Here is a 13,959-nt window from a genome sequence, read left to right as displayed (position 1 = left end):
CCAAGAATATGTGCCCGGATGGACTGAAACATGTGAAGACTTATACGCGAAGTTTCTCGAAAGTGGTGACCGAGAAATAGCCGACGAGCTTTTACACAACATCGATACAGCTAGACGCCAAAAATGGATAAACACTGTCGAAAACCTTGACTTCAAAAAATCAAGCCGGCAGGCACGGTCCCTGTTGCGGAAAATTGGAGGAGCTAACCAGCTGGAATCCAGAGAGTCTAAAATGTCTCCTAACAAGGTTGCCTCCCATATAGTATCTCTATCCAGAGCTCCACGAGATCGAACACATACTACCAACGTGAAAAGAGACTTAAGGGCATTAAAACAAATGAACAGAATGAACTCCGAATATTCAGCAAGAATACTTATTTCTGAAATCACACATGCGCTGAAAGAAATGAAATCAGGTAAAGCACCTGGGTTTGATGGTATCCATCCAAAGTTCTTGATACACAGTGGTGCATACACAAAACAAGTGGCTTGCAATGTTCTTTAATGATATACTTCAGTCGGGTAACATTCCTTTCTCACTTAAGCGAACAAAGATAATTGCAATTCCGAAACCGGGCAAATCAAACGATAAGCCAGAAAACTACCGCCCCATAGCTCTACTCAGCATGGTATATAAACTGTTAGAGAAGCTTCTCCTCAACAGAATTAGTCACAGGATATTAGAAAATGTCCCCATTGAACAAGCTGGCTTCCACCCTCATCGAATCTGTACGGACCAAGTACTGTCATTAACAACTTTTATAGAAGCTAGTTTTCAAAAGAAACAAAAGACAGCAACAGTATTTATAGATCTAACAGCAGCATATGATACTGTTTGGAGACAGGGATTAATATATAAACTGGCCCGTATTATCCCCTGCAGAAAGATAATTAACCTCATTGACAACATGCTGACAAACAGAGCCTTCCAGGTTATAATGGAAAGGAGACGAGTAGACAGATGAAACTTAACAATGGTCTTCCACAGGGTTCTGTCCTTGCCCCTTTACTTTTCAGCCTATATATTGCTGACACGCCTGAAACCGAATCTCGGAAGTTTGGATATGCTGACGACTGGACCCTTGCAACAAGCCACCAATCTTTTGAAACTACAGAAATCACTCTCACGAATGACTTATCCATCCTCAGCGAATACCTTAAGAAATGGAGACTACAACCAAGTACTACAAAAACTGAAGTATCAGCTTTTCATCTCAACAACAAGCTGGCAAACAGAGAATTGCGAGTGTATTTTAATAACAAGCTGTTAAAACACAATAAATACCCGAAATATCTTGGGGTTACTCTAGACAGAACGCTCACATTCAGAGAACACCTGACGAAAACAGCAGCAAAATTGAAAACACGCAACAATATAATACAGAAACTCTGCGGCACCAAATGGGGGTCCACAGCATCAACTTTAAGATCCTCTGCTCTTGGCCTGATATATCCGGTGGCAGAATACTGTGCACCAGTGTGGCTAAATAGCAGGCATACCCACCTGGTCGACACTCAACTAAACCGTGCTATGCGTATGATAACAGGCACAATTAAGCCCACCCCTACAATGTGGCTACCTACCCTTAGTAATATAGCACCACCCAACCTACGCCGCGAACATGCATTGGTTAAAGAATATAACAAAATAATGGACAGTCGCCAGCTTCTAGTCCACAACGACATCCCTGATATTCTTGGAAACCGTCTTCGATCCAGGTTACCCCTTCTGAAATCTGCTCAAGTGCTGCAGCAATCCAACTTTGACTTAAATACCCGATGGAGAGAAGATTGGAAAAGTAGGACAGATCCGAATTACCATATTCTACCGGACATCATAGGAAAACCTGGCGAATTTCAACGTCCCCGTAAGATTTGGGCAGCCTTTAATCGAATTCGAACAAACTGTGGAAGATGCGCCGACTCCCTCTACAGATGAGGCAAACTCCCCTCGCCTTCTTGTGACTGCGGCGCTGCAAGACAGACGATCAGTCACATTGTTCAGGACTGCCCACGCAGAGCATACACAGGCGACCCTATAGACTTTGTAATGGCAGCCGAAGGGTCAATCGAATATATAAAAAACTTTACATCTGTTTGTGATGCATTGTATAATGCATAAATCTAAATAAATTCTGTGATGTACTTAAGCCACACGCTAAATAAAATAAATCTAGGTATTTTGTCACTGTTATTTATCTCATTGAATATTCTAGTTATTTTGTTTTAATTCATCATCGAACACTTTAAAGATCTCAGCCTGAACTTCATCTGGGCCGGGAGCCTTTCCGTCTTTCATTGATGTTATGGCTGTCTCGACTTCATAGGCCCGTTTCGGTGTTCGCTATCTGTTATGCAGGATATGACTCACGCGATCTTTTGAGATGCCTTCTTTTTCAGCTATCTCGCGAACCTTCAGTAGACGGTCTGCCAATGGGTGATCATGGATTTTTTTTATTATCCTCCGTGGTAGCCGTTTTCGAGGCTCCTGGGTGTGACTTATCACAAACCGACGTGTGACGTTAAAATTCGATAAAGCAATTTTTGTCGATCGCCATCGAAGGAAAAGAGTTACCGTTAACTCACGGACCGATATTGCCCTTTTTTTCATTATTCTAAAATCCCCAGGGCCTCTATTTTTGACCCTTCGCTTCGTTATCGAACGTATTCGCTTCGTATCTGTTTAGTATACGAAGCGAATACGTTCGATAAGAAGCGAAGGGTCAAAAATCGAGGCCCTGACTCGCTCGTTGCACACGGAACGAGGAAGAGGCTATGTACTTATCGAACCACTCACGTGGTTAAAAAATTGTAAAATTTACTTTAAAAAACCTTTTTCAACTGGTTCAAGAAGGTATTGTCCCTCAAGTACAAATCTATTCTAAAAATTGAATAAGCAAGCTACACACTGATATTATTTTTGCAATTAGATCACAAGCAAGGATTTTAATATTAAATGTGATAATCAAAGGATAAATCTCAGATAAAAATTAAGGAAACCTTGTGATCTGATATTATATTATGTATACAAATGTTAACTACTGCCTCTCCGCAGTAGTACTTCCTACGATTCAAATGCTTCCTATTACTTTTAAATACATTTTTACACGTTTAAGATGTGAGACAACTTATATTAAGACATTTTAAGGGTTTTAGTAGAAGATAGTGATTCTTTATATAATTGATCAAGAATGTCACGATTTTGAGAATGCCGAGAAAAGTTAAAAATTAGAAAAAGGATCATAATTATTCTTTTTTAAGTGTAAATGTGGTTTTTACATGTACTACAATATATTTGCAGCTGTAAATCGAAACTATTTATATTTTAGCTTTCTAATATGTATAGTTGGCTGAAAATAACATTCTACTCTAATTTTTGACTTTTATCATTGTATAGATACTCTTAACATTTTTCACTACATAATTTGCACTGAATTTAACACTATTGTAGACATAGACAGCGTAATTTTACAATAGTTGAATATTCTGCAGTTTTACTAATACCAACAAATTCTGGCTTCAAAAGGAGTAAAAGAATACAGACAGTTGTATAATATGTTGCTATACTTACAGTGCCGGCAAAAATCTTTACTTATCTTTTTGCCAAATAAATTACTAAAATCGAAGCAAAATTGCAACTGTTTGAAGGGAGAGGTACTTGCGTCGGCAGGTAGTAGTTTACTGACCGCTTATTTTCTTCAGTTTTTTCTGTGCGTTTGTACTGTACATACAGTTGACTTTATACAAGTAGTCAATGAGAAACTTCTTGAAAAATTGGAGTAAAAACTATGGATTTAAATTGAATAATATTGCCGGTTTGACCTAAAAACTATGGGGTTGACCAGAAATGAAGAGAAAGTTAGTGCTTCAACGTTAGTTGAGAAAGGGGACTCTGTAATTACAATAGCATGTGGTTCAAGAGATTCAGTTTATCAATTGAAACGGTCGGATGCGTCGTAGCCTACTGGGACTATTTTGGAAAGAAAACCTGTTCTGGAGCTCCTAAAAAACATCATCTAAGAGTGACACCATCATCAGGTGTGTAGTAATGTTGAACCCTTCCATAACTGCCACAGAATCCAAAATCAAATATCCTTATAAAGTAGTACATAATTTGTAAAATTAAAGTAATAATTATCCTGATTTATGCGTTTTATTTACTATGTAAAGATTTTTTTGGCGGCACTGTACAGTGACATATACCTACGGGTGCTTAAGGTGTCAAATAAGCATTTAATTAAATTGTGTATTTTAATGAGTCTAATCTATCTGAAAAAATTCTATAGAATAAAATAATATTGCAGGATGTTCAACTACTGTCCATTGGGGTAGATGATGATGGATTTTAATTGTCGGGAAATAACTATTTTTAAAAGTTTTGACCCTTTTATATATAATTTACTCTTTTGTATATATTTATTTTTGTACTGTGTCTAATATAGATACTTTTAATGTCAGATCTGTTAAGGATCTACATAAGGCTTCTTAAATATTTGGTAGAAAGGTATGCTATATATTCCAGCATGCCTATCATACAGGGCGAAACAAAAGTACCTAAGAGCAACAATCTAGAATATTGGTTTACACAAAAGGTAGATTTAGATATAAAATATGTGTTAATGACAACAACATCATGATTTCGAATAAAAATGCCCCAAAGTGCTTTTCTTTTAAGACAACTGAAGAATGCCTATATGTACGTCCTTTTCTGATACCCTCTTCCTGCCTGTTGGTTGGTAAACATCAGTATTCTTGAACAAAAGCCATTTTCCCTAAAGAAATGCTTTTGATATTTTTTGTGATCTTTTTTTTTGCGTTTTAGCTCCATCTAAGTGACTGCTATACCATATAGTATTGGAATTATTTAAGAAACTGTAGTTATGGTTTTGTTTTTTGTATGTTTCCTGTGAATGATATTGTTCTAGTCATTTTTTATGTTTTTAGTCATTGATTAGGTATATTAAAAGAATTAGAAAGCACTTTTTGTCTTTTTTAATTGAAAAACCTACCATTCATGGCAGAAAATAAGTTGCAAGTTGTGATATGCTTTAACCCATTCGCTGGTGATCACACTAGTGAGTGATATGGTTACTTCAGTCAGGTACCGTTCAACAAAATGGCTCCTAGCCAAATTTCATCATCTTCGATAGTCAGCGAATGTGTTAAGAGAAGACTAGCCACATTCGATGGAACACAAAGAATATTATACACTCATGGACAAAAATATGGAATATTTTGAAAATATATGAACTGAAATTTTTTTGTTCTGTAATTCTTAGCCCTCCTAGTGTCACAGGAATAAGATTTTTTTTTTCAGAATGCGATGACAAAGTTTTTTTGTCAATCTTGCTTCCATACAGAGTCATATGTCAGTTTGTAACCTCATACAGAGCGTTAATTTTGGTGGCGGCACAGTGCTATAGAGCAGCATTGATTGAAAAAGACATGCAGAACTTGTGAAGGTGATTGGTGCAAATGACAGCTGACATGCACATTGCAAACATTTTAGTTAGAAGATATAATGGGTGCATTTGGACTGGGAGCTGACTGTAAGCACAAAGCGGTTTAGTGGTTGTATCCAAAGGTAATAGGGAATGCTTAGTAAATCTCTCAGCAGCAGACTTCCAGCGGTGTGTCGTCTGACAGCTACCGCTTACTCAGCTCTCCCTCCAGCCGCTGAGGTCATTTGAACGTATCCGATGTTTTGCCATATTTATGCTAATGCACAATAACACACAACCTCAAGTTGCTAGAATAGTGAATACTTACATTGAGATGCAATTTAAAAGATTATATTGGCCACTATATACAGTTCATATCAGATTTAAATCTACTTGAGGATTTGTGTGTGTGTGTGTTTGGCATCAGACAAAGTCTATTTGCCACAGACTATAAGTAATGTAAGACAGATCAAATGTCTACTTTCGGCCTAATCACAAAATGAACTAATATGTCATAGACTCTTTTATCAAATGAAGCAAGGAGTGCTGAAATATTTACTGGAAGAGGAAATTTTATATTATTTAATTCCGTCATTAGTTCCAATGTTTCAAGTGTATATTTAGTGCAGTCGAAAAATATATGGTTCAAGTCACCTATCGACATATTATTGCAAGAACATAAAGGCGAATCTATTATATTTATTTTGTGTAAGTGTGCCGGGAAACGACCATGATGTAATTTCAACCTAGTAATGATTGAAGAATATCGTCTGGATACAGGGAAGGTGAGATGAGGAATGTTATTTGGCAAATCTCTATGTATCCTATAATAGTGACTTTGCGATTTTTCACTAATACTTGTATATAATGATTCCCAATCGCTTCTGATTTTATTTCTGAAAATCGCTAAAAGATCGTTTGCGTCTGTTTCATAGATAATATTTTCTAAATGGCACGCGTCCTTAGCTGCTATATCTACATGCTCATTGACAATAATACCAGCGTGTCCTTTCACCCAAATGAAACGAACTTTTCTGTCAAGCTTTCCCAGATATTGAATAATTTTCCTTATGTCATATATTATAATGTTCTTATAATGTTCTGTTGGGCGAGAAAGTAATGCCAATAGTACTGACTGAGAATCTGTCAAAATAGCAATTTTCTGAACCTGATTTTCTAAGCACCATTGCAGCGCTCTTTTAATTGCTAATGCCTCGGCTGTAAAAATAGAAATAAAGTCCGCCACACGATGCAGCTGTGTATGACCAGTGGATGGTACTTGAGGATTTATATGAAGCTTTAAAACATCGAATTCAGAACAGAAATCCCAAACACAAGAGATTAAAAAATTGTGCTCCTAGGCTATTCGCTCCGTGCATGACTGATGCGACACCTAGCGTCGTCACCTGACATTTTTGGTGACTACAATTTGAAGTTAAGCATATGATAAATACATTTTGTGACATTGCAAATTATTAATAACAAGTTTTTAAACGATATTTTTCCAATTTATGTTCAAAACGGATGTAGTATTAAGCTGAATTCATTAAAATTATCTTTTCAACCCCCAAACGGAACACAATGGGAAAAATCTATCCCCATTTTTAAACTAGGAGGAGTAATTCAAATTTACAGCGCTATATGCTTGTTTGTGATTGGTCGAACCGCAGACAAGGTTACTCCACTAAATTATGAAATTTTGACACTATTGGCTTTTAAATTGCTAAGGTTAATTAATTGGGTATACGTATTAGCTATTTTTATTCTTATTTTAATTTACGTTATTTCTTTAATTTTTAGATTTTTATTCTGCATTTATGTATATAAAAAACTGTTGTTTTTAGAACTCTTTAGCAAATTGTTATTATTATAGTCTTATAAGTTGTCTGATAGGTATTTATTACTGGATTACCATCGACATGGTCAACCAAAATAGAAGATGAATCTGGTGACCTTTATAGTACTACGTACACCCATACCTCGGTTTACGGCCTAGATATGTTCCACGAAACTTGGCCGTAAAGCGAAAAGCCGTATAAGGAATCAAGTATTCTAATACAAACTCATACAAATTCAATGGGATCGGTTCCAAATTTTTTATATATTATGTAACATGGTTTATCATTCAAAGGGTATTTTATTTTGTTAAATCAAAAATACATACAAATACATTTTCGTGTTACAAAAAATATGTGTATGTAGGTATATATTACATACATATTTTTTGAATGGCTTTAATAGAAAGACGATGAACATCTTCAGATAGTTCGGATAATTTAGTAGGATGCCCTGGTCTGGTGCATTATCCAAAATATGCAAAGCCTTGTTGCTTAAGTTAATGTCTCGCGAATATTTGTTCGCTTCTCTACAAAAGTGATTTTTAAACCAATCCTCAAAAGTAGACTTAGTCATCCAAGCTTTCTTGTTGGATCTCCATATGATGGGTAATTGATTTTTATTTACTCCTTTAGGCCTTGGATTTTCGGACAAAAATATAATAAAAGTGGTTTTAGCTTAAAATTACCCGTGGTATTTGCATTAAGTAGCAATGTTAATCATTCTTTAGACACCTTACAACCAGGCGCAGATTTTTCGGTTTATGAAATGTACATGCGATCAAACATTCGCTTTCAACAATTCCGTTTAATATGTTGGGATATTCCTTGCGGTCTCATCTAGCTGTTTCCTCTTTCATTTTCATATTATATAAATTAAACCATTTTTTATCTTCAAACCATCCTCGGCTGGCTTGAAATGTGACATCTTCAGCAGATTCATCGGTCATTATTTCCATTCCATTCCAAATTTTCGAAAATACTTGAAGGTTTTTCATTAGTCATTTGACTTATTGGCATTCCCTGTTTGTTATTGTCCTCAATCCCTATAATCAATAGTTTTTCCATTTTTTCTCATAATTGAGATGTAGATGTATCGACATCGAAAAAAAGTTTTTTGGCCGTTATAGTGAAACATTTTAGGCCGTAAATCGAAAACGTGCCTTAATTGAAGAGCGCTGTTATAGCAAAACGCCGTATAGCGAGGTATGGGTGTATTTGGTGTGAATCTCTCTTTTGAGCTTATTCCTCCTAGCTTAAATCTTTCTAATTTATTTGTCATTATTGGAGATCTATACAAATTACGCTTACTTTTTTTGGCTATTATTAGCATAATTAAATACTTACGCAACATTTATTTACCATTTTTGATCAAATTTGCTATACAAACAATGACACTGATATTACACAGAATTGCCAAAACTGTCATATCTTGCTGCTACGGACGCTGGCAGCATAGTTTAGTGTATCCTCACCAAGGTCACGCAGGGAGTGAATATATATCAAAGGGAAGCAAGCTTTTGCTAAAGATGTCGATGACTTCAAAATTTTACAAGTAACAAAATCATTTAACTTACGTATTTTTTATTACAATCAATTAAAGAGGAGAATGTCTTAACAGATAAAAATGTAACAGGTAATAACACATATACACAGTTTTTTTCCAAATGTAAACAGTCTAGTATCCCGGAATCACTTTACCTTTCTTAACAGCCTGCTTCAGTTTCTTAGTTTTCTTTTCCTTCTTTCTCTTCGCGATATTGTCAGTCCTCTTCTGTTGTTTGTCCTTCTTGGCTTTCTCTACTTTCTGTTGTCTCTGTTCCCACTTTTTCTTTGTAGATCTTTGCTTTTGTTCTTGTTTCTTTACACTTTTAGCTAATAAGTATGGATCATCTTTAACCTTTTGCCCTTCAGCTTTGGCCAGAGCATTTTTCCACTGTGATTTTTCTTTGATTTCTATTGCTTTTTCTATGTTGCCACTTTCTTTTAGCTTTTCTATGTTCTCTTTCTGTTTCTCCAGTTTTTCTAGTAGTTTCTTGGGATCTTTTTCTTTCTTAACCTTCTTTTGCCTGCCAAGAGTATCAAAATCAATTTTGGAATACACAATTTTATCTTCTTTATTGAACACTGGCTTCTTGTGGACCTCTTCCTGTGTTTCAACTTTTACTTCTCCATTTTCACTCTTCACCTCTTGTTTTAAAGTTAACTGGGCTGCTCTCTGTAACTTTTTCTCAGCGTTTCTCTGATCTTGCTGTGTTTTCTTTTTTAATCTGTTCTTTAAACCTTTTTTCGTCAGTTTCTCTTTGTAGGTCTGCTTTTTCTTACCTTTGATGGCATCTAATCTTTGCTGGAGTTCAACAAGGGACTCTGCTCGTGAAGTTTTCTTGTTACTTGCATCGAAAGGAAGTTTAGAGGTTGTAGTTTCAACTTCTTCATCACTAGCATCGAAATCTGCAATGAAATTTTAGATTACAAAACTTGTCAAATACTCGATGCTCAGTGGAGTAGGCTCTTCAGATAATGGAAACACCAATAGCAATTATAGAATTTATTAGTCACCCCGGGAGAATGTTGAGTACTGAATGTGTCTTGTACGCGATTTAGTTGAAGACTCATTTGATGCTACATCTTGAATTTAGTGAATGAAGTTAAAGGCACCTCTGGCCTGGTTGAATTGATTCTTGAGAATGATTCTAAAATGTATTATCTCTTGTTGGCAACATGAATTGGGTTATAGCCCACACGCCAAAAATAACAAAGGTTTTTAATTAGTCAGCTAAAATTATGTCCATTGCCAAAATATTGTTTATAAATTGCAACAATTAAACAAATATGAAATATCCCGCACATGTTTAAATATGAAAACAAATTGGTTCGTGTGATGTACGGGGTGATAAAAATATACTGTTCAATATCGGATATGAATAATGAATGTTTGATATTGGACAAAACTACAAAACTTGGGTTAGGACAGTGTTTCCCAACCTTTTTGTGTCATGCCCATGCCCCACCTTAGCCTTTCTGAAATTCTCATGCCCCCTATGTAACATAAATTATTTTTGATATTGAAAAATTTAATTCTTACAAAACTAAATTATCCAGCTGATTCCTTTTTTTTACCAATAACCATTTACAGCACTAATTCCACATTCAGCTAAATATGGAGATCGAAATGGTAGCATAGTTTTCTTGCACATTTGGTGGAGGTTTTTCCAGTGATGTGGGAGGGAGGGGATGCAGCATACACTGAAGTAGATGGGTCCGGTTTCACTCGCAAAGCAAAAACGCTCCATTCAATATGGCGGAACAACTCTTTGGTAGTATATTCTGGTCTATATAAAATATATGATTATAAAATTATATTATATTATATCAATATATAAATAATTAATAATATTAATAACATAATTCCATATCTAACTTATAAAAACCTGCCCGTCGCCATATTGGATGTAGCACAAAAGTGTCAAATCAAGTGGTCCCATCTAGTAAATACAAAATCTTCTCTTATGTCGTATCCCCTCTCTCCCACATCACTGGGTTTTTCCTATGAACAACACAATGCACAAGAATCATTACAAAATATAAGTTATCAATATTGCCTCACTGTCTTTCAAAGTTGATTCCTCTTTTTGTTTTCAGCGTTTTAACAAGTTGTTTCTCAATATATTCACGCATTTCATCTATTCGTCTGCTAACAGTATTGCAACTGGCTGGGATAGCTTTTTGTATGTTTGTATCTTTTTCAAGAACCATTTCAACACTCGCCGCCAAGTGTAACATTAATGTACACTTTGTATTGACAAGCGTGTAACATTAATGTACACTTGCAGCGTTTCACTTACAATGCTGATATAGTTTTGGCGCACAACGAAATAATTTAAAGTATTGCTGATATTGACTGGTTTATTAAATTCTCTCCTATAGTATGACTTTTCCAGTTTTAGTGAGTAAAGAAATTTGATAACTAGCCTCAAGAACAGGATTATTGAAGTATGAGAGTAAATAGAGACTTTAATGTTCTTCACAGAAATCTAACATTACATTTAAATGGCCTGGAGCAAAAGGGTTAAATTCGTGTCGAGTCCATATTCGAATTGCCCCTCTGTGGTGCATGGCTCCACGTTAGGAAACACTGGTTTAGAACAAAACTAATTTCAAAATAATAATATATCCATACCTTTTCTCTCTGGAATACACGACCGCTTTAAGAGTTCTGATATAAATTTATTTTCTGTCCTTAAACATTGCTCCACCTTTCTTATATCCAGTTTTTCGTTTATCAATTGCATTTTAAATATTATAAACTATTCAATAATATTAAAAAACTGTAAACCATTTATAAACAGGTGATAATTTAAAGGTTATGATTTTCTTCTTTTTATATTATGATAATGAGAAAACTATGTCGAAAACTTAGAAATTCTGCTTGCCCCTACTAAGTATGTAACTAACAATACAAAGCCTCTGCCAAGATTACCTCCAAAATAATCATGCCAAAACTTTTAGTGGCAAAATTTAAGTAACGACATTGTTGTGAAGCACCTATGATTTTCTTTACCATGAGCTGGTAATTTTAAAATTATGGCCAAAACTTTTGGAGAAAAACACATTTTAGAATTTAAATGTGTTAGGTGCTTCTTCCCAGAGTTCTTCTCTTCCCTCTACTCTCCCTTGCATGATGACGTGTGGCAGAGTCTTTATCGTTTCGAAGTATGTGGCGCAGATACGATGTTTTCCTTATTTTAATTGTGTTCATAAGTTTTACTTATGCTATGTCCAATTTGTCTTAACACTTCTTCATATGAGACTTTTGCAGTTCAAATAATTTTCAGAATATACCTACGCCTATATAGCCACATTTCGAATGCCTCCATGTTTTTTACGGATTTGGCTTTCAAAATCCAAGCTTCTACCCCATATACCTAGTAGTTATTGCGACCAAACATATATAATACTCGACGAACCTCAATCTGATAGCTGTAGGTACTCGCAATTTCTTGTTTGAAAACATTGATTTGTATTTTATAAATCCTTTTCGAGTTATTTCTCATCTGGCTTTTATCTCCTCATCTTGATCTAACTGTGAGTTTATAATTGCTCCGAGGTATTTATATTTGACGTTGTCGACCCTCTCTCCCTCTCTAACGGTTTACCCTCCAATGTCAGATGTATGTTGTCAACAGGGGTTTTCGAGATCACCATGTATTTAGTTTTATCTAGAGGATGTCCCCGAAAATAGTGCGTTCTTTTAAGGTTTGAATATAATACACACTGTATTATATCCATACAATATCCTGTAACAAAAAAGTCCTATAACATTTTTTTCTAAAGTTAACCGTTTCCAAAAAAATACATTGTTCTCCATATAAGCGAACTTTTATTTTCATAAAATGAACTAATCTGACATCACTGTACAAGAACTGTTTGTGACTTAGGCCCGTATTCATAGTCGATGCTCAAGGTCGACCTTGAAAAAATTTGTATACAAATTTGTATAAGAATTTGTTCACGGTCGGACTTGAGCATCGACGCTGACTTGAGTCTCGACTATGAATACGGGCATTAGGTTATTGACATCAGCAATGTAGGTCAGACAGTAGACAGCTGCAAAATAGTTATTTATACCACCTCCCAGATAGCACAAGTACGTTTTATGGACATCCAATGGACGTACATCTGTGTACATTGGAACGTCCAATGGACGTCCCGCTAAGGTACAATGGACATCCGATGGACGTCCAACGAATGTCCAGAGTTCACAAAATTGGACGTCCATAGAACGTCCGCTACAAACGTACATTGTACGTTGTATTGAAGCTTTCAGTGTACACCTTATGTACATTCAATGTACGTCTTATGGACATTTGTAGGGCACTTTTCAGAAAGAAATCTGGTATCTATAATTTTGTGAATACATAGCAAAAAGCCTTTATAGGAAATAGTTCCTTATAATACTAAACTTATACTTAAAAATATTACACAAAAGACCTTTTTATTTCTCTTTACTATAACTTCATTATAATATATACTTTATTATAGGAACTAGGAACTTCATTAATGCACGACTGCACTTGCACGATAAACAGAAAACACAAATATATCACAGAATGTATTTTCATAAAAACGAGATTCAGATAATGACGCCCTAGGAAGCATGCACATTAAAAGAGGTTTAATCTCTGTTCTGTTTCTGTTCCAAACTATTTTTATAGTCAGTACCGTTGTTGTATATTACAAGCGCGTTTGCCATTCTGTGAATTATCATAAATAAACCATCCTTCAGTATTCCACAACAATAGAGAGATATTGCAAATTTAACACAGCCAACGTTGCGTTATTTACACCGCGCTATTTTGACAGAATTGACATTTCTCAGACGTTTCATAAATGCAGATATTGCTCAACATTTTGGTTGCGGTATTTTACGGCTCGATTAAGATTAGTTGTTTATCTAATTTGTACTCAAAATCCAGAATTTAATTTAGATGGAAGAAAGGTTTGTATTTTCTTCCAAATATCGAGCAAGAGAAACAAATGATCCTTGAATCCTTGATCCTTTTCATGTTTTCCTGATCTAACGTCCAATTTTCTGAAGAAGTCAATGGATTTTGACATAACACTTGATTTAATAAACACAAATCGTCATCAGACGTAAATCTAATTCGTTTGCTACTGTCTGA

At 35.3% G+C, this 13,959-nt stretch overlaps 2 protein-coding genes across 2 annotated transcripts in view; one reads left to right on the top strand and one right to left on the bottom strand.

Moving 5' to 3' along the window:
• Positions 1–4,979, top strand: part of LOC126884908 (post-GPI attachment to proteins factor 2-like) — a 42,634-nt gene extending 37,655 nt beyond the window's left edge. Inside the window, exon 5 of the mRNA XM_050651250.1 lies at positions 4,823–4,979. Coding sequence (XP_050507207.1) covers positions 4,823–4,836 — 14 coding nt within the window. The 3' untranslated portion in view covers positions 4,837–4,979. The remainder of the gene's footprint in view (positions 1–4,822) is intronic.
• A 3,864-nt stretch (positions 4,980–8,843) lies between these two features.
• On the bottom strand, positions 8,844–11,663 carry LOC126884902 (surfeit locus protein 6 homolog). The gene is made up of 2 exons (XM_050651233.1): positions 11,457–11,663; positions 8,844–9,727 (listed from the first exon to the last, which is right to left on the bottom strand). The coding sequence occupies exons 1-2, from the start codon at positions 11,566–11,568 to the stop codon at positions 8,955–8,957; spliced, it is 885 nt and encodes a 294-aa protein (XP_050507190.1). The 5' UTR covers positions 11,569–11,663; the 3' UTR covers positions 8,844–8,954.
• Between the last annotated feature and the right edge of the window lie 2,296 nt (positions 11,664–13,959).

The sequence above is a fragment of the Diabrotica virgifera genome, chromosome 1 (assembly GCF_917563875.1).
Source record: "Diabrotica virgifera virgifera chromosome 1, PGI_DIABVI_V3a".
Taxonomy (NCBI): domain Eukaryota; kingdom Metazoa; phylum Arthropoda; class Insecta; order Coleoptera; family Chrysomelidae; genus Diabrotica; species Diabrotica virgifera.
The sequence above is the reverse complement of the archived record's forward strand: the minus strand, read 5'-3'. Positions and strand labels throughout refer to the sequence as shown.